At 41.4% G+C, this 22464-nt stretch overlaps 1 protein-coding gene across 3 annotated transcripts in view; it reads left to right on the top strand.

Annotated features, from left to right (window-relative positions):
* Window positions 1–22464, top strand: part of LOC113020652 (serine/threonine-protein kinase LMTK2-like) — a 31334-nt gene that overhangs the window by 1980 nt on the left and 6890 nt on the right. For 2 of the 3 annotated variants that reach the window (XM_026164808.1, XM_026164807.1), the window contains exons 3-11: window positions 10248–10381; window positions 14303–14444; window positions 19971–20050; window positions 20403–20521; window positions 20615–20702; window positions 20840–20973; window positions 21683–21767; window positions 21849–21970; window positions 22159–22308. In XM_026164808.1, the coding sequence (XP_026020593.1) occupies window positions 10248–10381; window positions 14303–14444; window positions 19971–20050; window positions 20403–20521; window positions 20615–20702; window positions 20840–20973; window positions 21683–21767; window positions 21849–21970; window positions 22159–22308 (1054 nt within the window). Of the gene's footprint in view, window positions 1–10247; window positions 10382–14302; window positions 14445–17091; window positions 19527–19970; window positions 20051–20402; window positions 20522–20614; window positions 20703–20839; window positions 20974–21682; window positions 21768–21848; window positions 21971–22158; window positions 22309–22464 lie in introns of those variants that run through there. The other variant, XM_026164809.1, reaches the window with a different exon arrangement.

The raw sequence follows: 22464 nt of genomic DNA, 5'->3' as shown, positions 1-22464 counted from the left end.
TGGGGTATGAGTGGGACTGTGAATGTGGCTTGTATATCACTGGAATTAAGTATGGGGTCTGGACTGTCACTCCTGTCAAAATGATCTATATTTCTCATGAGAGGAGGCCCTCACCACCGATCTGATTCCTTTCTAGTAATTGGACTGAGAATCAATGTTGCCTAGGAGATGGAGGGGGTGTGTTTTAGAAGGAACCAATCATTTCTGCAGCCACTGCTAAGGACAGAAAAATGCTAGAGACCCTTAAAGGGGAGGGACATACTCAGAGAGGAATTAGCTGTAGTCGCTGAATATGCTGTTTGCAGATTAATTAAACACACTCTCATTTTGGATCCACTAATTTGAGGGAATGGGGCAGTGAAATGAAACGATAGCCACACATACAAACTACTGGGAGGATGTAAATGTCAGATTCTCCATCATTCCACCATTTGGAGCTTTTCAAACTGACCATTTTAACAGTGTAATCGACTGTGCATGCACACACAAATTCAGCACACCTTCACTCACACAAACACTTGGTTAATTTGACATCAAAGCTAAAATTCAGGCAGCGTTTGAACTGCAGCACCCCTCGAGCCAACCTCCACAGCTGCATTTTGTCCCTATGCCCCGGGCTGTATAAGAACACGGTGTGCTCTACCTCTGCACGCTTTCACGCAAACAGTGACACATGTTCAAAAACACACATCCAGACATGAAAACAACCATGAGGCCAAGTCAACTGTCACATTGGCTGGTATTATATAAGCCATCAGCCAAGACAGACACACCATAGCAGGTTTGAATTCATCAGCCTTCACATGACTGGGTTGGGGTTCGGTCTGAGTGCAGCCAGGGGTAAAGTAGCACCCGGCTGCGCTCAGTAGAGTGTAGCATTCTGCACCAACAACTGCTGCCAACACCTGGCCTACTATTGCTTCAGCACCAAGGAGAGCGCTCCCATCAGGAGCGGTAGCAGATGTACGTGCGCGCTAACGTTTAGACCTGGCTGCATCCTTGATACAGACTAAATCTGCAGCGCATCACTGTCACTGCGAACAGACAATGGATTGATATGGAAGGAAGCACTGATACACCAACAAGCTGACAATGCAGCACTGTGGGAGGCTGTCTTTCAGCACTCACCTCTAATGCCTGGAGGTGGCAGTGGCATCGAGTGTACATGTTATAAATAGTGTCTTGGTGTACACATGTTCCATGCATGTTTCACATTGAGGAAAGCTTTCACGTGACCCACGTGACACATGGACACACTGCTGCAGGCTGTAACCAAGGCGTTGGTGATGCTGAAGGGAAGAGATTTTAAAAATGGTTTCTGTGTTTGCTCTCGAAGCTCCTCCCACTGACTGGGTCAGTACAAGCCAGTCACCGCGGACTATTTGATTATTCATCTCTTCATGTGTAACACCAAGCACTTTGGTTGCATAAGTCTTCCTCTGGGGGAACTAGAATAAGAATGAAGTGGATTTCAGCACTGAAGGGAAACCATCTATGTCTCCTCTGTGTGCTCTCTGTGTGATGATGTGGTGTGCCACAGTTGTTTAAAGCTCTGTGTGTAGTTGTTTAGGGAGGAAATACAGTGTTAAATTTTTCTGTGCACTGTAAATGTCAGATTGCACTGGTGGCAATTTAGCAACATCTCACATAACAAATGAATAGCGCTAGTTCAAAAACAAGGTTGATGTGTAGTCAGTTTTTAGAATTGTGTTATTATAAGATGATGACTAAACAGCTGCTGCTGGAATTTGGGTGTAAAGTGTGCTCATTGTGTGCTAGTGTGTTCACTGCATTTGGGTCAGAATAGGCACATGTTTAATAGAAGCAGACAAACACGGATGTACACGAGAACCAGCTTAACTCACATTAAATTGTTTTGTACGGGAATATTTGCATTTCAGCTTTTACATTTGCACACAGTCAAAAACTATTGGGCATTAACTGCTGTGGTATGCATCACAAGACTCAGGCTGACTCTGTCATATAAAGTGCATATGGTTTGCACATGCATTAAATTTGTGTTTATCAGCCTGAGGCCTAAGTATACAAGTGTGGTGTCATGTGAGTGCAGAGTTGCGCTCTGTCAGGTCTGCATGCAGACAGCGCTGTCACTGATGACAATTTATACAATTCAGTAGCTGTAAAAGTTGTTTGACTCTAATCCTGCCATTTTTTTTACTAGAGTTTAGGAAAAACTGCATTGTATTCTCTGTATTGATAAAGACAAATGTAATTTAAATAGTATTGTTACTTGGTGTAGAGGAATAATCCTCTAAGGTTTTGTTTGACAGCTTTTGCATAGAGGACATACAATAATTTTCTTTCTGATGCGTCTTCTTTTGTGTGTAAAGCAATAGTGATGTTAGTTTAATGTTTCTAAAAGGCATTGACTCCTGTTTACATCAATTCTTCATTTCAGTACTTATAGCCTAGAGAGCAGTGAAATAGAAATGGTCAGATCATATCCACAATTGAACTAGATGATTACACCTATATATTTATCAATGCTAAGCCAATAGGAAAACATAACCTGGCCACTTTGTTGAGTCCAGAGCTGTTAGAGCTTAAATGAAATATGAGCTGTGTAGAAATTAAGTATCTTTTATATTCTCTTTCTCTGGCTAACAGGAAGAACTATTACAGTTTGTATCACTAAGCACAAAAACAGGCTTGTATACATACATGTCATAGAGGGGTTCGTGTGGTTACTTCATGATACTCTCTGTCCATTTACCTCAATAAAATCTCCGTACTTGAATATATGGCTGAGTGGAAACACATGCATCACACAATCCTCTGTTTCCCACTCTAGTGGACTCGAGAGGATAAACATATTTTCATCTCATTCATTCATGCAGCTCTCTGTTTGCCAGTTAATGATAAACTGTGAACAGCTTTTGTTCTATTTGTGAAGAACATCAGCTTTGATTCTATCGTGCTGCATAATAATTACCCCAAATTAGCAGTTTTCCTTCAAAATCTCAGCCATCAGCACACATTATAAAGTGCAGGGTAAAGGCCAGCAGAGGCTGCTAGTCCCCTCTGCAATGGTCTGTACATAAATCATAATAATGGCTCAAATAAATGAATTATTAATGTTAAATGTTGCAGCTAACACTTTTTCATTCAGTGCCCTGGTCTTGTAATTAGTCTGTCTTAAAAGATCCATCCATTATAAGCAGAGGTGATATTCAAACCCTTTTTTACAGTAGTGTGCCCTTGCCTGGGCTGTAGGCGGATGGACATGGCAGGCCTATAATGCAGATCCATAGTGGTCCTCCTGGGCTCTCACTCCCAGTTAATGACAGTTATCATGGCTCTCTGCAGGCCAGCTCATCCCTCTGCTATCTGCAGTCATGCACAGACAGTGTGACTACAGAACAGCAAAGAGGATGTAAGATGGTGGAGGATACCATATCCTGCCATTAATCATGTCATTCTGCTCCCTCTGCTCGCAACCCTTCCTTAGTCTGACATCTGTGCACATGTGTATTTGTTGCTTTCTCCTCTGTATGTTCCTGTGTTCATCCCTGTGTCATTACAGTCTTGCGATCCTCTAACTTTCTGATTTAACTTTTCTTGTTTCTTCAGAGCATTTTTATCTCTCTCAACTTGTCATTTGGTTTTCCCTTGAGAAGTCAGTCTGTGTCAAACTGCTACATCCCACTAGATGAAAAAGCAGGAACTAAGTCCAGCAACTTTTCATCCCCACATAAGAAGTCTCAAGTTGGTCCTCACATTAAATCTTGACATTAACTTGAAGAAAAGCAGCACAGAATGATCATATATTCACAAAGGCAGATCTCTGTTAATCACCTGAAACTGGAATTTTTCAGCTATTGCAATTAAAATGTTTTGATTGGTGATTTGCCTGTCACTGCTTTCAAATGCAGATGCCTCATGTGCATTTTTCTTTCTCTCCGCTATGTGATTTATGTGTGAAAGCGAATGGTATTATTGGATGCCACTTGGTACCGCCCAGGCAGGGCAGATGGAGATGCTTGTTTGGCCCTCCAGCATTGTCCTAAATGTAAATTTGGACTGTTTTCTGCTCTCCTGTCCTGTGTGTGTCTCTTTCACAGATTTTCAGCGTTTCCTCTCCATAGAATTGAGCGACAGTAGAAGTGCATTAAGGGTGTAAAACTGGAAGAAACTAGTCTACTCTTGCATAAGTGGTGACACTTACTGCCACAGTCTAGGACTTGCTGCATTATTTTCAAAGCATACTAATATCAACTTAGTCGTTCGTACCTTTTAGAAATGTTCCTCTGTAAAATATTTCATTGTCATCCAAGATCATTTAAATGTTCTCTTTAATATCAAACGAAGTTGCAAATATTATTTCTTAATATAAGCTTCTGTATAGAAGGAATGGCTATAACATGCTGTGCTTAGGGCCTTCCTAACACTCACAAAACGCAGTGCTTGGCCACTGACCACACACAGACTTAACACACTATTTATTTAAATTAAAACATGCCCGATCTATTGAATTGCAGCTGAAACTGTATCTCACCCCGCTCTTTCTGGAGACAGTTTGATTGCAGTGGTGTGTAGTCTGGCACGCTGCCCACCCTGCAGGCCCCTTGGTAAAATAAATAAATAAATAAAAGTGAGAGCTACCAGAGAGACCAGCGAGAGACTGAAGCAAAGCGCTAAACAGAGGTGCACAGCGATGAGACACGGCATCTCGCAGAGGGCGAAGCCCGCAATATTGTTTGTGTGTTAGTGCTCCTCCTCATGGACCTCATTAGTCCAATGTTATTTTATGGCGCTTAGTGCGCCACCTTTACTGGATTTTCTGCGTGGGTGCAAGTTCTTATGTCTGCATGCGAATATGAACACATGGCTCAGCTCTGGCCTTCATATGAGTGTGGGAGGGAGATCTTAATATTCTCACTCTGTCCTGAATAAAATACCTCGTTTGTCCCCTGTGTGTCCCGTTTCTGTCGATTTGGAACAGATTTTTTTTTTAATGCATGATGAACATGAGCACCGTGTAGTTACCCAGAGTTGCATTTAGGCAGCAGTAGATGTTTTTTAGCTGGTGAAGTGGGCCGTATAAGCTGCACAGCAACACAAGGCTCTACCTTATTGGTTTATTTATGATATACTGTTAAAAGCTCAGTGGTTGTGCTTAACACATCGTATCCTCATCCTTTGTATACATGCATGAACACACACACACACAGCCACATGTACATATGCTGAGCTTAGCTTTTCTCTTTACTTCGTGCTGTGGGCCTTGAGCTTTCTACATGTCTATTTTTCTTGCTCACTCTTTATTACTTGGTATCATTGCCCGCGGTATTTCATGGAGCACGGTCAGACAGTAAGATGGTTCATCTTGCTTTCATTACTATTGGTAGACCTTATTCCTGCACTGACACTTTGAGCAGTCAACTGTTTCTGATATAGCCAGTCTGCTGTTTGTATTTCATGGCCATTATGTAGTTTAAAACCTGCATTGTCAGCTCTATGATCGTGAAGGACTCAGCAGATTTTCTTTAGCCACTGCGATGTGACATGTGCACATCAATCCTAAACCTAGTATTAGATTGTTTGACCATCATCTCACAGCACAAGCCAGAAGAAACACTGAAGGTTTCCCACTATTGGGAAGTGCAAAGCAATGCAGATGGCCTCATTCATTCTGTCTTGTTATGCCACTACATTGTTTTTCTCTTTATCCCCCCCGTTATCCTACTGCATCCTTGCCATCATCAGTCTGAATTGTGGGGGTGGCATGGTGGCTCCATCACTCCCCCTCCTGTGTTTCAGGACATTTCTCATCTCTCTTCAGTCCTAAAGACAGCTTTTTAATAAAGTGGGTATGAGCATGGATTTAAGTGCTTTATTTTCATTTTGCTGTGCAGCTGGCGAAGTAATGTGTGCTTTTCTAATATTTATGAAGAACCACGAGTTGTCGCTCAGTTCGCGATTCCTCCAAGAGGAAGTGAGACGGCTTTTCAAATGTTGCACTTTCATATTTATATTTATACCTCGGATTTTCTTCTGGGTGATCATATTTGACTTTCTGGTAAAGAAGGAAGGCTTAATAAAGAATGATCCAAATGACTTAATTTTGGCTAAATATTGAAAAGTATCCTAGAATATGACTGTTAGATTCCCAACTGGGAAGAGGGAAGCTAAAAAGGGAGTCTGCAGTCCCCTATTTACTGACCCAATTTGAAACTCCTCTTTGGCAGAGTCCTGGTGGTGAAGGGATATGCAAAGAAGTACAGACACCACTTGCATTTGGGGATTCCCCAAACTCTGTGTGTGTCCTAAAATCTCCACCTTGCCAATCATGCACTTATACATACTTATAAGTTAGCAACTTGCACTCCATTGTTCAGGTAAAGGTGGTTTGACATTGTGAAAAAACTTACCTCTACTGTCAGTATTTGGAATTTTCCTTTAATTGATTCCCAAAGCTTATAGAAAGGGTAGTAGTTTTTTATTTATATTTATTTGTTGTTTTATTTATTTGTTTTTTACTAAAATGTTACAGAAACTTGATCCTACAGTTAGTTGGTCGATTGTTTGCCCTGAACCCAGACCAGAGTTTCAGGCATACAGCAGAATTTCTTGAAAACAAATAAATAAACAAACCACAATATTTATTTGAGGAATTGCTGTGTAAAAACCTCCAGTAGTACATAGCTCACCATCCAGCAAACCTTGGACTTCCTGGATATTTCATGGTCTCTCTAGTACTGTCTCGCTAGTTTTATGTACATAGACTGTACATAAAAGATGGATGTAGCCTCTAGCTCTGGTTGCAAAAATAAACCTAGTATTGTGAGTTAGTATCTCATGAGTCCAATGGCTTGACCACTAGTTCCAAGTCTTATTTAAAACAACATAATATTCATTTTTTCCAAATTTTAGTAGAGTAATTTTTTTAGAGCATAACTTCTCATAAAGTAGGACACACTGTAGAGCCAGGCTGACATGTTGCTACATACTGTACAGAACCATGCAGTGCCTTTCATTTCGCATTCGGATTGCAGAACCCACATTTCCAAACTCAAGGCTTCAAAAGAGGAGCCTGCATAAAAGAGTTTAGGATTTGTATGTCCATAGAAATGCTGATCTTCATTCTGATTGCCTTGTGCAGCATCATTAGTGAATACTAGATACTGCATCCCAGTATCTAGTAAGGAGAGAACTGTTGGAATTCAATATACATGTGAACCTTATTTTTGCAAACAGAAGTCCCAGTTGCAACTGTGAAAGGAAAAGAAATCTCCTGTCTCAAAGCTGTGTATGAAGCTGGCATTTAGCTTCTCTGAAACTGCAAAATTAGTTAGTTAGTAACAGTTGTCAGTGACATCAGCTCTAGTGAACTAAATATATATATTGTGGGACTGGGGACTGTAACCAACTGTTTATTGGTAGCAAGCAGAAACAGGACCAGTTGATCAGCTCCTGGGGTTGTACACGATGACAGGCAACTAATAGTCTTCTTTAGAAGTGACAACATGTGTATGTCTGTTTTATGTTGTGTCCTTCAGTGGGCTCTGAGTCACCGTGCCCTCTGATTCAGCATGTATCATTGCTGTTTCTGGCACCATCTGCACAGCATGGTTCCTCCCCACTCCCTCCTCCTTCCCCACATTCATCCATCAATCCAGCCCTGCCGGCACCTAAATTGTGCAGCACTAACTTAACGCAAAATGCTAACTCTTATTCTTTTTAATATCACTTGACATTTTCATGTTGCTTTTAGAATATTTTATTGCATTTTTCTTGCATTCTAATGCACCCAACATTTTATTCCTATTTGATATAATGGGTTGTGTTTGTTGTTTTGTAATGAGGAGACAGCAGGAAATTCTGTGCAAAAGGATTGAGTAATGAATCAGTGCATGTACATATGTTTTAGTATACAGTGTAATCCTTTGGAGTAACTGTTGAGCAGATACAAATTCTGCCATAAATGTGAGAATAACAGGTGAAATGTTTAATATTGTGTTACAGAGGGAAAGATTGCATGTTTCCTTTACTTTTATGGTTTGCTTCTTGATACTTAAAACATTAGAAGGCTTGAAAAGATGGCATTTTAAGGATCATCCCCTATTTCCCTATCAGCCCCCTCACAGGCTGTGTGTTGTGGTATGTGGTGGATCTAGAAAGGGCGCTGCTTTGTTTAGTTTCATAATCACCTTCTTTTCCACTTCACAAGCTCTCACATAGTGAGACACACAGACACACACACCCTCTCTCAGCGGGCAAGGCATCAGCAAAAAGGAAGGGTCATGAGGTTTACCGCACTGTAAAAGCCAATCAACTAATATGTGTTGGCCATCAGGACGTTACCATGGTGATGTGTTGGCGGGTCAGTGCCCACACATATACACTCATGCACTGCAATTCTCAAAGCAGGCTTTACATAGGAACCCTGCCTGTTTGCACTGTCCACTTCCATGTATATGTAAATGGAGGGTATACAGGGCTTTGTGGCCATGACCTCAGGGTTAAACTTTGGTTGGAGTAGTTCTGTTTGGGTTGCAAAAGCTGTCAGAGCCGGAAGAGGATGCTCCCTGCAGCCGAATGGGTCTGGACTGCTGGGTCTTAGTCATGGAGCTGTTAAAAACCCAGGTACAAGAATCACAGACCACAGCAATCCCAGTCAGCACTGGAGTATGCTTTTGTGTGTTAACATCACAGTTGTAAAGTAATAAAGGAAAATGGATGGAATACAGTTAAATACAGTTCTGCTCCTTTTCTTGAACCAGCTGATGAATTCATCATTTACATATAAAGAAAAGCTACAGGGTTACTGTAAATAAACTACTGTAGATAAAATTATAAAGCCATTTAAAGCAATGCATTATCAGTGACTACAACATCTAATCCTTTTACTGAATATATAATATCTCTCTATATATATAATCTAACTATAATCCTTAATTTAGGTTGTGTGCTTATATAATTTATATTTTTATGATAAGTTAAGTTTTTTCAGCCTCAGTAGGAAATTCACTATTTGAAAACGTTATTCTGAGTCACATCATAATGATGTCACCACGGTCAGTTTAATAAAACTTTCTAATGCAGAGACATTAGAAAGACAGACTCTGAAAGACATTTATTCATCTATTGCAAGGAATAAAAATCTTATCATTACAGCGTCTGTAAACCTGAAGGTTATCACCAAAATCTGAGAATTGCTCTTTAATACAGAAAATCTCTAGTTAAGAAAATGCAAGCAAGGTGCTCTTTAAGAAATTGGAAATTATAATTATTATGGACAGAGGAAATAACATATATGTACAACACAGTATAATATTGGCATGTTTTGTCCTCTGATCAGTAGTTTGAACTGAAGGTGTATAAAGTTTTGTTGCTGTGTGTCTGTGTAGATGTCATGAAGAAAGATTTTTAAAAAAGAAGAAGAAAGTAAAAAATTATTGAATAAATGTCTTGAGCTATGTGGAAAGAATACTGCTAATTCATGCCTGCATGTTTGCATCTGTTCCAAGCCTTCTTTCACAGACTCTCTGTCTCTCTTCCTCTGTCTCTCCTTCTTCCTTTGTCTCTTCCATCTGTGCTGGCAGCAGGTTTAACGCTGTAAATCAGCTTATGTAGATGCGCCAAACTCTGACATCTGGCCCCTCTGGCCTTTTCTAAGTTACTACAGGCTGAAAGACAAACTGACACATGTGTGCTGCATATATGCATACAGGAACAACACAGCAGATTGTGGCCACATACAAACCAAAAGAAAACATTTTGCCGTGGTTTAATGGAAATCAATTACTTACAACTAATTAATTTTTAGTTGTACTTTAGTTCCAAACACTCCTTTGAGAGCAGTTTGGGCGGTATTGAAGAAGTCGCAAAGTGCATTAAAAGTACACAGTCAGCATTTTCATCATCGTTTTTTACACTGAAATAGAATGAGCCATTACTCCTACTCTGCTGCCGCTTTATTCATTTATTTAGCAGTAATTGTTTTGGTGGGCGGTTTAAAACTTTCAGCTTCTATGACTCAGAGTACATCGTAACCACTGTAATTAATCTACGGCAGCCTGCTTTCTACACAGTCTATGGAGATGAATATGAAACTGAAGAAGAAATGCTAATGAGGAGTCATGCTTCTTTCATCAGGCTTGCCCATAAACATTCACAAATCACCTCTATCTGCACTTTGGTTTTAATTTCCTGTATGACTACAGTTTACCATCTGATCTCTGGTTCCATGCTTTTAACACTCGCTTTATCTTCTGATGTTGCAGATGGGGCTCCACTGAGCGAGCTGTCTTGGCCTTCATCTCTGGCAGTGGTAGCTGTCTCCTTTTCTGGCCTCTTCACCTTCATCTTCCTCATGCTGGCTTGCCTCTGCTGCAAGAAGGGAGACATTGGCTTCAAGGTGAGCTCCCTGCTGCCCCCAACTGGACGTAGTGAGAGTAACACAAACTCTATGGAGTCAGTAGATGTCCAGGGAATATGATGATCTGCGAGTTAGCCGAGTAATAAAAAAAAGAAAGGAAGTGGGGGGAAAAAAGGAAACTTGCTTTTATATCTGCTGAAGTTTGTTAGATTTTATGCATTTAAAATAACACACTGCTAGTGTCCACACACACGGACACACATGGAATCCATTCTAAAGGAAGGGAAACATGAAGAAAATGCTTAGATAAGCCAAATGACAAAAGAACTAGGCTCAAAATCTGCGGTTGATGGACTAATGAATCCAAATTTGAAATTTTGGTTCACATCACTGTCAGTATATATGAAGAGGGTCAGGAGAAAGGTACAACACTGATTGTGTACAGCCATCAGTAAAACTTGGTGGAGACCCTTCAGCCAGGGGTTTGCGGGATCTTGTCAAAATTGATGCAATTCCGAACACAAAGATTTTGATCCAGCATGCAATGCTGTCTAGAAAGCATTCGATTGACAGCAGCTTTGTTTTTCAGCATGTCAGTTACGTACTACCCATGCAGTAAAAGCAAACCTGGGTAGAAAAACAGCCAGTGGAACGCTACCCATCATGGAACACAAGGCAGCCAGTGCCTAAAGGATAGCTTTGAATGTACTTTAAGAAGCCTGTATTCTCTGCATTATTGTAGGGTCTTTGCCTTACAATGTAAAGCCCCTTGAGGCAACTGTTGTGATATGGTGCTATATAATACCACTGAATTGAACTGAATTTTTCCTGAAAAAAACTGTGATGACGAGTAAAATGGTCCTAACAATTATTGACTTCCAAGCTTGTTAGAATTTATACAAACTGTGTTTTTGCCTTACATCTATGTTGGCATGTGTGTAAACAAATTATTGTTCCTGTTTCCCTTTTTCCTCAAAAAAAAGGGTTTAATTAATTGAAGTGAATGTCTCTCTCTTTCTGCATCAGTAAAGCACACCTTAAGTGTTTTAGTCTTGCTAATGACTATTGTCTGATTGTATGAAAGTGGAAGACTTACCAATTCCACACTGGCACACATTGTCTGTGTGTTGCCTTTGGCTGCCAGCATGACTCAGTCATGCTGTGTCAAACATCAGCGCTGAACTGAGCAGCTGATGAGGGCTAACAGTGACTGACACAGGCAGGGGGCATATGGAAAGAAGGAGAGAGGGAGGAGTAACTCTCGAGTCGCTGTCGTGCCTGCTTCTTGCCATTACTAGTTTCTTATGAGCATGCTGTTTGTTTTATGGAAGAAGTGTTGCAATATGTTTTCATTTTGTCTATGTATATTTGTCTGTAACTGTTTTTAGCTAAAGACACTGTTGTCCAGCCCTGACTGGACAACAGTGTCTTTATTTGTAATTACTTGAGCAAATTCAATTACAGTATTCAAATGGGAGGATGAAACCTGTGTTCGACATTGCTGTTGTTGATTAGATAGCTGTAGAAAGCAGAGGACAGCGCAGGAGTGGGGATTAGAGCCGAGCTGCTTGTTCCTTGTGTATGTACTATATGTGATGAGAATCAATGGGAACTGCCTCTAGTAGGTACATGCTGTAGGGACAACAGTGTCACTAATGAGCACTGCATAGAGAGGTACCTTTAACAACTGCAGAACTTTTCCTATTAGTGGATAAGTGTGTTTATGTGTGTGTTTGTGTGTGTGGCAGTCTGTCTCTCCCATGCCAGATCGCCTCAGCCTCATTATGTGAAAACATAGTTTAATAACCAGCAGGAACAGCGGAAGCCTCAGTCTGTGTCTACTTTTCACTGGCCCTAATGACACAAAGATGGCTTAAGCTGCTAAAACACCATCATACAATAGTTGATTTGTTTTTCTTGACAAAGCAAAGCTTCGTCTTTCAGCCGGGTTGATAAACCAGTATAGAACTATTGATTCCTGCAGGGATATTGTCTTCCAGCACCATGTCATCAGAGTTCAGGATGGAAATAGGGCTACTAAACAGCCGTCCTAACGAGTCAGTGTCTTGCACAAGGACATGACAGACACTGCATATGAAGACAAGCCAAGTTCTTGTTAAGGGAGATATATTTCGATTTTAGAGCGCAGATGTTTTCAAATATTTATCTCTGTTTCTTAGGTTAACACCAGGTATCACATCATGATTAAGCGGTCCCCCTGTCTGTCCCTCTCAACAACTCGCTTGTAAGGTGTGCAGTGTTGTGGGACTGCAGAGCTGCACTGCTGCACCGTCCAAAAAGCTTCATTATTCCTCTTCATCGCAGTGTTCTTACTGGTGCATGTAGTGCGAGGCTGGGTATTAAGTGCTTTCTAAACTGAAGGCTCTCAGGGGAGCTGTGCAATGCTCACTCACAGCCAGGTGCTCGCTTTCACACTTCACTCTGAGGAGAGTGGCAGATGGTTCTGCTCAATGAGAAAGACACACACATTCCTATGTACATATTAGTGTTTTATAACACATGTTGAATAACACACACACACACACACACACACACAGCCATTCAAATATTCAACCTGCAGCTTAATATCATCCTTTCTAATTTCTTCCAGCTCTCTCTATACTGTTTCTTTACATCAGTGGTTATTAACCTTTCAGAGGTGGCTGTTAGGCTGAAACTGCTGGAGAAAAAGCTCTGAACAATAAATTAATGGAACACACGTGAGACTCTTGCTTTATTCAGTTATTTTTACATATCCTGATGAAACCAATTTTTCCTATTATATATATTAGATTACAGTTTTTCTACTTTACTGTTTATTTACTGTTGTTTGTTTGGTTGTTTTTTTTCACTCAGTATTTTTAGCAATTGTATCAATAATGGTGGTCCTTATTTGTAAATTACCAAACAATAAATTCTACCTACTGGGTGAATGAACACAATGCATATTTTGAAACTATATGCATGCAGCAGAAGGTGAGGAGAGGCAACTACATGTAAACGGCAGTGCAGGATTTGTCATTTGCAAGTGCTAAGTGTTCCTACTGGCCAGTAAAAGACAAGTAGTCCATAGAGATCTGCCTCTTGGTTTAATATCAGCAGTATTTATGCATACATTTTGGGAGAGAGCATGGACAAGCTACAGCAGCTGAAGTGCAAGGACACTGCAGCAGACCAGAGAGTCCATTTTTAGGATGAAGTATAAGTGGCAGAGTGGAAGATATGGGATATGGTGTATAGCAAATGGAAAGAGAGGATCATCATCTTCCATGAGTTTTGCCTCTTGGAGGAGGGGATTAGCATTTTGTTTGTTTGCTTGTTTTTTATAGCTGATTATATTCGCTTCCTTTTCCTCCTAATGTGCTATAGTGGCTCAGTGTACACTGTGTGAATAGCTTTTTTGTGTGTAGTGTGCAATACAGACTGCGTCGCATAAAACTGTGCAGACGGAAACACCAGGGAAAACTGAGCTCATTCAAACACTGTAGTGGCAGATGTAATAGCACAGTTTAAATCTCACAGCTATCAGAACACAGTTGTTTCCCATGAGGCCTGTTAGTGCGAATCCTGATGTAATTTTCAAAGTTAAATCTATTAGAACAAGTCTCTATGAGATAAAATGTACTCAACAACAAAGTTTCTTTCTCTGTGAATAAAAAACAAAACCTGAAAATAAGAATTATGTTTCTGATGTTCAGCTGTGTAAGAAAGTAAATACACTGGAGGGAGGAAATAAAGACAGGCTTTGTGTATACGGTTTGAATAGTGGCATGCATTTATGTGTTCCCCCACAGCGTCCCACACAATGCACCCTACAATGTACATGACTAATGTATATGGGTAGGTGGAAGTGCCTCAGTGCATTTGAATGTCTTCACAGTTGAACCATTGTCTCCCACTATTTCAGTGGAAGGACGACTGTGAGTGGATGACTAATCCCAGCGTGTTTCTTTGCGCCAGGAGTTTGAAAACACAGAGGGAGAGGAGTACCAGGCAGATCTCTCCGCCCTGGCCTCGCCTTCCTCCCAGAATGGCCCCGAGGTTTACATCCTTCCACTCACCGAGGTCTCCCTGCCTGTCTCCAAACAACCTGGCAGATCCAGTAAGAAACTGCACAACAGCATACACAAATAACACTTCTAGGTGATGTATTGGAGTATTTGAACTATTAACTTGGGTTTGCTTGGTGTTTTTTTTTTTCATTCCTCTTGACCTCCATTACTTCTTTTAAGCCATTCTAAGAGATGTAACAAAGGCTACATTTCTCAAGTGGATTGTGGAACATCTCACTGGTTTTATTCGTGTAGAAGATATGAACTGAGCTAATTCTGCCAAGCTCAGTTGGCCTTCTTCATTTTTAGTCTTTTATTTGTTTCTTCTCCCTTACCCTGTGTCTCACTAAAAGAGCGATATGTAACTACTGTGCAACATATATAGAAATTGACCTGCTGCATAATTTCGCAAATGTAAAAAAAGGATCTGACCTAACCCCATTGCATGAGACTGCTACAGCAGTGTTTTCAACCCTCATCCTGCCAACATATTTAACATACATGGACTGATGTGACGAACAAACAAAGACGAAAAAAACCCAACAAAAAACAAAAACCCTGCAATTTACTCCAAGAGGCAAATATAATAGCAAAATAATGATAATATCACACCTTATTGCTACTCAAAGCATTATTAGTTATATAAACAGTCACTGCCCAGAGCTCATAACCATACGAGAATGTAGGAACTTACACTGACCATTAAACTGATAGATTCACTAATATGCTCAGTGCCTGCAAAGAATTCTCCTATCTGTCAGTCTCCTCCTTCACTCTCCCTTCATTCGTGTACAAACACTAAGATACCTTAAACTGCTGCACTTGGGGCAGCCGCTTGTTCTGAAGTGGAGTGGGCATTCCACCCTTTTCCAGCTGAGAACTATGGCCTTAGACTTGGAGCTTCTAATTCTCATCCCAGCCATTTCACACTTGGCTGCAAACAGGCCAAGAACAAACTCAAAGGTGATGGCTCAATGAAGCCAGCAAAACCACATCATTTGCGAAAAACAGAAACGAGATCCTGAGACTACTGAACCTGACACCCTCCACCCCCCGGCTGCACCCAGAAATTCTGTCCATGAACAGAATCGACCAACACCCACTGAAGCAAGTCTGACTTATTGCTGGAAATGTAAACCGACTCTAACTTCAGTTTAACAGAGACTGGAACTAGCAAAAAACAAACACAAAATCCAGGCAGTTACACTGTAGCACCCAATTAGCCTCATGCTTTGCTCAGGGCATGTTGGCATGTGACAGGGGAAGCAAACAGTTTCTGCTTTCAGCAGCAAAGGTAACACCTTTTAGATTGTCCAGCCTAGCATTTGACAGTCACATCAGCAGATGGAGTTTTGCCCAGGGGGGGTCATTGCTGCTCAGATTGAGGCTTGCAATGCAACAGTATCAGCCCTCCTTTTCATATGTGGCAGGACCAGGGCATCTATCTGTCTCAGGTAGACATGTAGACGGCGATGTCTCCAATGTTCTGATAAGATTCCATCTGGCAATGACATCTGAGTTTTTCTTCTTTAAAATCACTGCTAGAGTGCCTCCGCCTCTGTGAAAACTGTGTGATACTCCCATTTGAGACTCATGGCAAACATTGACTAAATAAATACCGTATTTCCCGGACTACAAAGCGCACCTGAATATTAGCCGCACAAGCTAAAATCAGGGGGAAATCCTGTTTTGTACATACATTAGCCGCACCTGACTAAAAGCCGCAGGTGTTTCAATGTTGACTTATCATATGTAAGAGAATATGCACAAAGGGAATTGTCAGGAAAGAGATGGCTGTTTGGAGACACACCCCTTTTATTAATATTTTGAAAAACAAGTTATGGGTACATATTTGCACAGCTTTTAAGGTATATGTAAAAGTAGCGGTAATTACAAGTACGAAACATGTACTGTGCTTCATAAATGAGTAACAAATGTAGTACATAACAATAACCTACAGCACACCAGAAAAATAGATTCGGACTACCTTTTAGGCTCAGGTGCAGTGACACGGCTTTAACAAGAAGAAAAGTCAGTCATTCACCACCATCTTTCTCTTCTTCCTGCGCACTGAAACCACCAAAGTCCTCTTCTCCAGTGTCGGAGACGAACAGGCTCAGGATGGCTTCGTCATCCACTCTCAGCTTCTTTCCTTCGTTGTCACTTTCAAAACCAAACAAATCCTCGTTGTCAGTGTCAGAGTCGAACACCCTCAGAAGGGCCGTGGTGGTGTCCTCCTCTCCATCATGCAGCAGTCCAGCCCTTCGAAATCCGTTGGTGATCATGGATGTTTTCACACTTTTCCACGCTGTCAGATTCCACCGGTGGAGTTGAGCATGACTTGCTTTTCGCAAGTTTATTGCCGCTCATCATCCACGACTCCCGCTGAACTTGTAGCGCTACTTTGAAGTTTGTTTTTCGCGCTACTTGTACGGCACTATGTTGCCTGGCGGATGGACATGTGACCAACATACCACTCTTGAACCCCGATACTGTGTGTCTGATCACATGCCCTTCCGCCAGGCAACGTAGTGCCGTACAACAGCGGAACAAACAAAACAAATCGTCTTACGATATGACAAAAATCATGGATAATCCATAGAAAAGCCGCACCTGACTAAAAGCCGCAGGGTTCAAAGCTTGTGCAAAAAGTAGCGGCTTATAGCCCGACAATTACGGTAGTTCTATTTAAAAAAAAAAAAAAAACTGCTTAGGTGTAATTGGGGTCTCCTGAGACCCCAGAACATATGTATTTTTAAAAAACACTAATTAAAGCAAAAAAGGGAAAACAGGGGCGTGGAATCATTAGGAACAAATTGCCTAAAAAAGTCATGAAAATACGAGAAAAAGTGAGATATGTCAAAGATTATGCTCTGTGATCTGCATGGAACCCAGGCAATGAGATGAGGGTTAAATCCATGTTCCAGCTCATGAATGCGGTTTGTTTTTTTCTGTTTTTATCATCTTATTTTAGAACAGTGTTTCATGTTATTTTGGTATTTTTAGTTGATAATTCTATATTTGTGTTATTTCACGACATTCTACCTCAGACGTGGGATGCTCAAGTGCGGTTTCGCCTTGATGTGACGTGTATATATTTGTCGATCTCAGTGCAAGTCAGATCCTGGGTGCTCAAAGTGCCTCACCCTGTATGACTCACTGGCTGTGTGCGCTGCACTGTGCTCAGCTAGAAGGGAGGTGAGTTGCTGCTCAGCGTCCCAGGATGTAAGCGTCAGCAATGATTGGACAAGGCAGCCTCAGGCTCACAGCCAATCACTATTCTCGCCTCTTTCCCCCATAGCTACTGCTGTATGATTGGTCCAGGTGTTGCAGGGTGAGGAATGGGTAAATGGCGAAAGGCGAGATCGTGAAAAGAGTGATATTGACTCCTTCCAGTGATTCAGAGGGAGAACACTCTATGACTCATTCCTCTTTATAAATAGTTGAACCTTTTGTACTATTGGATTTACTTTTTTACATGTATATTTCACACAATTAAGCACTGAAGATACACAGAATGTATATTTCCTTTAAAGTTGATATTTTCGGTTTTTCTGAATATATGTTTTACATTTGTTGTTACCCATACATAATCATCAGAAGCTCCTTCACGTGTCATAAACTGCCTACCCTCACACTAGCATGCATGGGGTGAATGAATTATCCTCACTACTGGTAAGAAAATACCAGTAGTATATTTTATACACCAGGCATGGATGATATTTTCTATATGAACCCATACATCAGTTTGAACACACAGCACAATGTTTGCCTTTAACCGTCTGAGAGTTCTTCTTTTCCACTTGTTGCTCTAATCTTTTGTCTAACAGATCATGTCAAACTTTCAGACTCCCTATAGAAGCTCAAAGCTGACTCAAAGTCCATGTTTAAAGTGTTAGCATGTATTTTCAGTTGCATCTTTTCAAGAAATGCCAATAGTAGGACAAGAATGCACACTCACGCTCATAAATTCCACATTTGGAATAATATGACTTCTTAATTTCTCTCTCTCTGTCGCTCTGTCGAGCAGGGGTAGTGGAGGCTTGGAGGCTGGGGTGGAGCAGTGTTGTTCTGTTATCACTGTGACACAACCTCTGTCCAGCAATCCAGTGGAGAATGGGCCTTGTGTGCCACTTTTGTGTGTGTGTGTGTCTGCAAGTGTGTGTTTGGTGCACTGGGTACCAGGAGACACTGTGAATGTGTGTGTGAGTGAGCGAACCAAACAATGGGCCTGTTTTAAACCGGCTGGGCAGTGGGGGAGCATAAGGCCTGGCTAAAACGTCCATGGAACGCGCAAGCGGAGGACTGGCATTATGAGGAGAATACAGTGAGGGGTCTGTGACAGAATGAGGAAAGACAGGGGAAGGGTGGTGGCATGCACCAGGACCTAAGAGCAGAGAGATAGGGGTGGTGAATGCGTATGACAGAGGTCTTTTTTTGTGGACAGAGCAGTGTTTGTGTCATGTTTGGCTGAGGAATGCTGCTGTCCTGGGTGATAGGGGGGCATTATGGGGGCCTTATGTCACTCCTGGGTGTCTTGAAGCTGCACATAGAGGTGGCGTGTCAAACGGCACACAACCAACATACATGACAGTCACATCAGGCGGGATACATGACCAGAAGCAAGGGCAGAAATCTCATCTCATCTTTTTTTTTTTTGTTCAGTAGATCGGACTTAAAGATTGTCTGCTCTTCTGTGTACTGTAGCTGGAAGCCTATATAGGAAGCAGGGATTTCGGCCTTTGCTCGACAGCTGGAGAGCTTTAGATGAGGACAGTATGTGTTTTTCTATGTGTCCCAGTTGGAGGATGAGCTCGGTGGAGACGGGGAGAGGCAACGCGGTGAGCTTGTTCAGCTGTGCAAGGGCTCGGAGGGTTAAATCCTGCCGAGGCGCTCACACACACACTGTGACCGTGGGCTCCTTCTCACATACACACAATGAGGCTAAGTTGCCTGGGGCTGGGGCCGGGGCCACGGGCTCTTGATTCTCACACTCTGAACCAGTACTTCATCTCAGCCTGGGACTCGGACTCAGTCGCTGTGACGGTGCTCAGAGTGGCTGGCCGCTCCGCTGCTCCATCATCATCGTCCTTTTCAACATCTTCATACTTAAAATATGAAGATCCATGGAGGTATTTGATTTTGTGCATAAGATGGATGATTTGTAGAATTATGGTGTTGCTGCAATTTGTGTCGTGACAAAAAAATTCTTTGTTCTTAAAGGACACTTTAATTTATATGGAAAGTAAAACATTTATTTGGCTTCAGGCAAGCTTCTCTTCAGTAAATGTGACATTTTATTTAGGAAATGTATTCTTTTGCTCAGAGAGGTTTCTGTATTTTTGCCTTATCTGTGTTTTCAGTTTTCTTTTTCTCTGCTGTGGAGCTCAGCTTCTTTTTGTTTCTGCAGAGAGCATTCTTAACTTTCGATTTTTCGCGTTTACCTCGTTCAGTGCGTTGAAAATTGTTCTTGTAAGATTCCTTTTCTTTTAGTCACTTCCTTGATGCTAAAGCCGTCATTTTCTTCCTGTCTGAGAGTAATCTTACTGTATGTCTTTCTTATTGCTCTTTTCCAGTCCAACTGCTGAAATCATCAGACCTTGGACGCCACAGTCTGCTCTATCTGAAGGAGATTGGAAATGGCTGGTTTGGCAAGGTAAAACTTTTATTTAGTTCTGAAAGCATACACTCAGTCAGTTTTTAGATAGAGGGATTTTAAACACCTTTGCACTCAATATTACTATTTTAATATTCTAGTTTAAACAGCAGCTTCCTTACTATAATACGTGGTTTTTAAAATGTGTTCTACTCTTATATTGAATGCTCCAGTGAGGCTAATTCGATCGGGGAGTTTATTCCACAGGGGAAGAGTTGAAATACACAGCCACATTAGATTCCCTACATTTTACCTTGCTTCCTGGATTGTTTCGCACACTATTTCCATTCCTAGTTTATGTTTACTTTGGTTTCTAAATCTACAGTTTATCGATGCTGGCTAAATCTTGCAGGTTCTGCTGGGCGAGGTCAATGCAGGCCTCAGCACCACGCAGGTGGTGGTGAAGGAGCTGAAGGCCAGTGCCAGTGTCCAGGACCAGATGCAATTTCTTGAAGAGGTCCAGCCATACCGGTCAGTTTTATCAAACTTCAGAAACTCCACACGTTTTTATTTTATTACCGGTATGGTTTTTGCACAATCATACCTTCTAAAATTGTCTCACAGGACCCTCCAGCACCCTGCCCTCTTGCAGTGCTTGGCACAATGTACAGAGGTTACTCCTTTTCTGTTGGTCATGGAGTTTTGCCCTATGGTAAGACACATTTTAATGACCAACTTTGTTTGTTCAGTCCTTCATATATATTTTTTTAAATTTCTTTGTTTAGTTTTGTTTGCAGAATTAAAGAAAAGTCAGTGTGTCTCATGTTCTCATATTTTTTCCCCTCTTAGGGTGATCTGAAGAGTTACCTCCACAGCTGTCAAGTAGCTGATTCTGAGACACCTGACCCGTTGATCCTCCAGAGAATGGCATGTGACATTGCTTCAGGGCTTCTGCACCTTCACAAAAACAACTTCATCCACAGGTACGTGTGTCAGTCCCGCTCCCTTTACCTTCTGCAATTTGAGCTTTAAAAGGAAGAATCTACTTGAATGGTTTGTGCGCCACCTGTTGGTCTCTCCTGGCAACAACATCCTGGTGCTGCCTGAGTAGTTGTCACAAACTCCAGCATCAGTGATTTTGTTGCTGGGGGCGAGCCCCTCTCGCTCTCACTCCACCATCCATGCAGTGGTGGTGGCCATAGCAACCAATTAGTGACTGCCAGGCTGAAAGCTCCCATTGTGGAGGAGGTGAGATTCCACTTACTGACTTAATTGTGAGTGTGTTGACGCACTTAGGTGATATGTATGTTACTCTAATTGTATAATTCTGTCATTTATCACTGAATTTTAACTGACAACATTACTGTATGTTGCTGTAAAAAAAGAAGTGCCAACATTCTAGTGCAGGTTAAAAGAAAAATCACACAGACTCTTCTCAAGACACTTCAGCTGCAATTTTTTAAACTAGATCGGATCCCAAGAGAAACATTTTTTTAAACATAAAAATACCAAAAAGTTAAATTATTAAGGAACAGGCTTAGACTGTAACACACACATGGACAGAGAGTTAATTAGGGGAAAACAATAACAACTACATTGTTGCACATAGTGCGTCTTTCTGAATAAAAGTGGCATTGTTTTATCTCTCTATTTAACAGTTTTGGGGGGTTGGTTGTTTTTTATTTTCAACAGTGACCTGGCCTTGCGAAACTGCCTCCTAACATCAGAAATGTCAGTTAAGATTGGAGACTATGGACTTTCCCACAGTCGGTACAAGGTCAGTCTTTTGAAATATCTGTAATTTTTAAAGACTGCTAGTAATGCTCCTAGTACTCAATATCTCTTTTTAATTCTGTAGGATGACTATTATATAACACAAGACCAGATTTGGGTACCCCTGCGCTGGATTGCACCTGAACTCATAGATGAGGTCCATGGAAACCTGTTGGTTGTTGACCAAACCAAAAGCAGCAACATATGGTGAGTTATGTAAAGGGAGAGAAATGCAAGCTTTTATTGCAGATTATCGAAGCTACAGTTCGAGTTCACACATACTTAAGGCAAGCCGTCTGAAGGGTTACCGAATGAGTGGAACAGTTTGTTTGGAAAGTTTTTCTATCCGGAATATGTGAAGTGACCAACCTAAAATATTTCTTTGTGTGTTTCAGGTCATTTGGAGTGACTTTGTGGGAGTTGTTTGAGCTGGGAAACCAGCCGTATAGACACTATTCTGACAGACAGGTCTTGACATATGCTGTGAAGGAACAGCAGCTTAAACTACCCAAACCCCAGCTCCAGTTCCCCTTGGCTGACCGCTGGTAAGACATCCACACATAACTACACTCAGGAGAACCTACTGTACATACAGTGAATACTGACACTCAGAAAAGACTAGTAGCTTATACATTAGTGATGCCACACAAAATAGATTCTAGATGCTGGTAAGCCTTCAGTTCAAACTGACCAATGAGTTT

This window comes from Astatotilapia calliptera, chromosome 4 (genome assembly GCF_900246225.1).
Source record: "Astatotilapia calliptera chromosome 4, fAstCal1.2, whole genome shotgun sequence".
Classification (NCBI taxonomy): domain Eukaryota; kingdom Metazoa; phylum Chordata; class Actinopteri; order Cichliformes; family Cichlidae; genus Astatotilapia; species Astatotilapia calliptera.
This window is presented reverse-complemented; position numbering and strand designations above follow the sequence as displayed.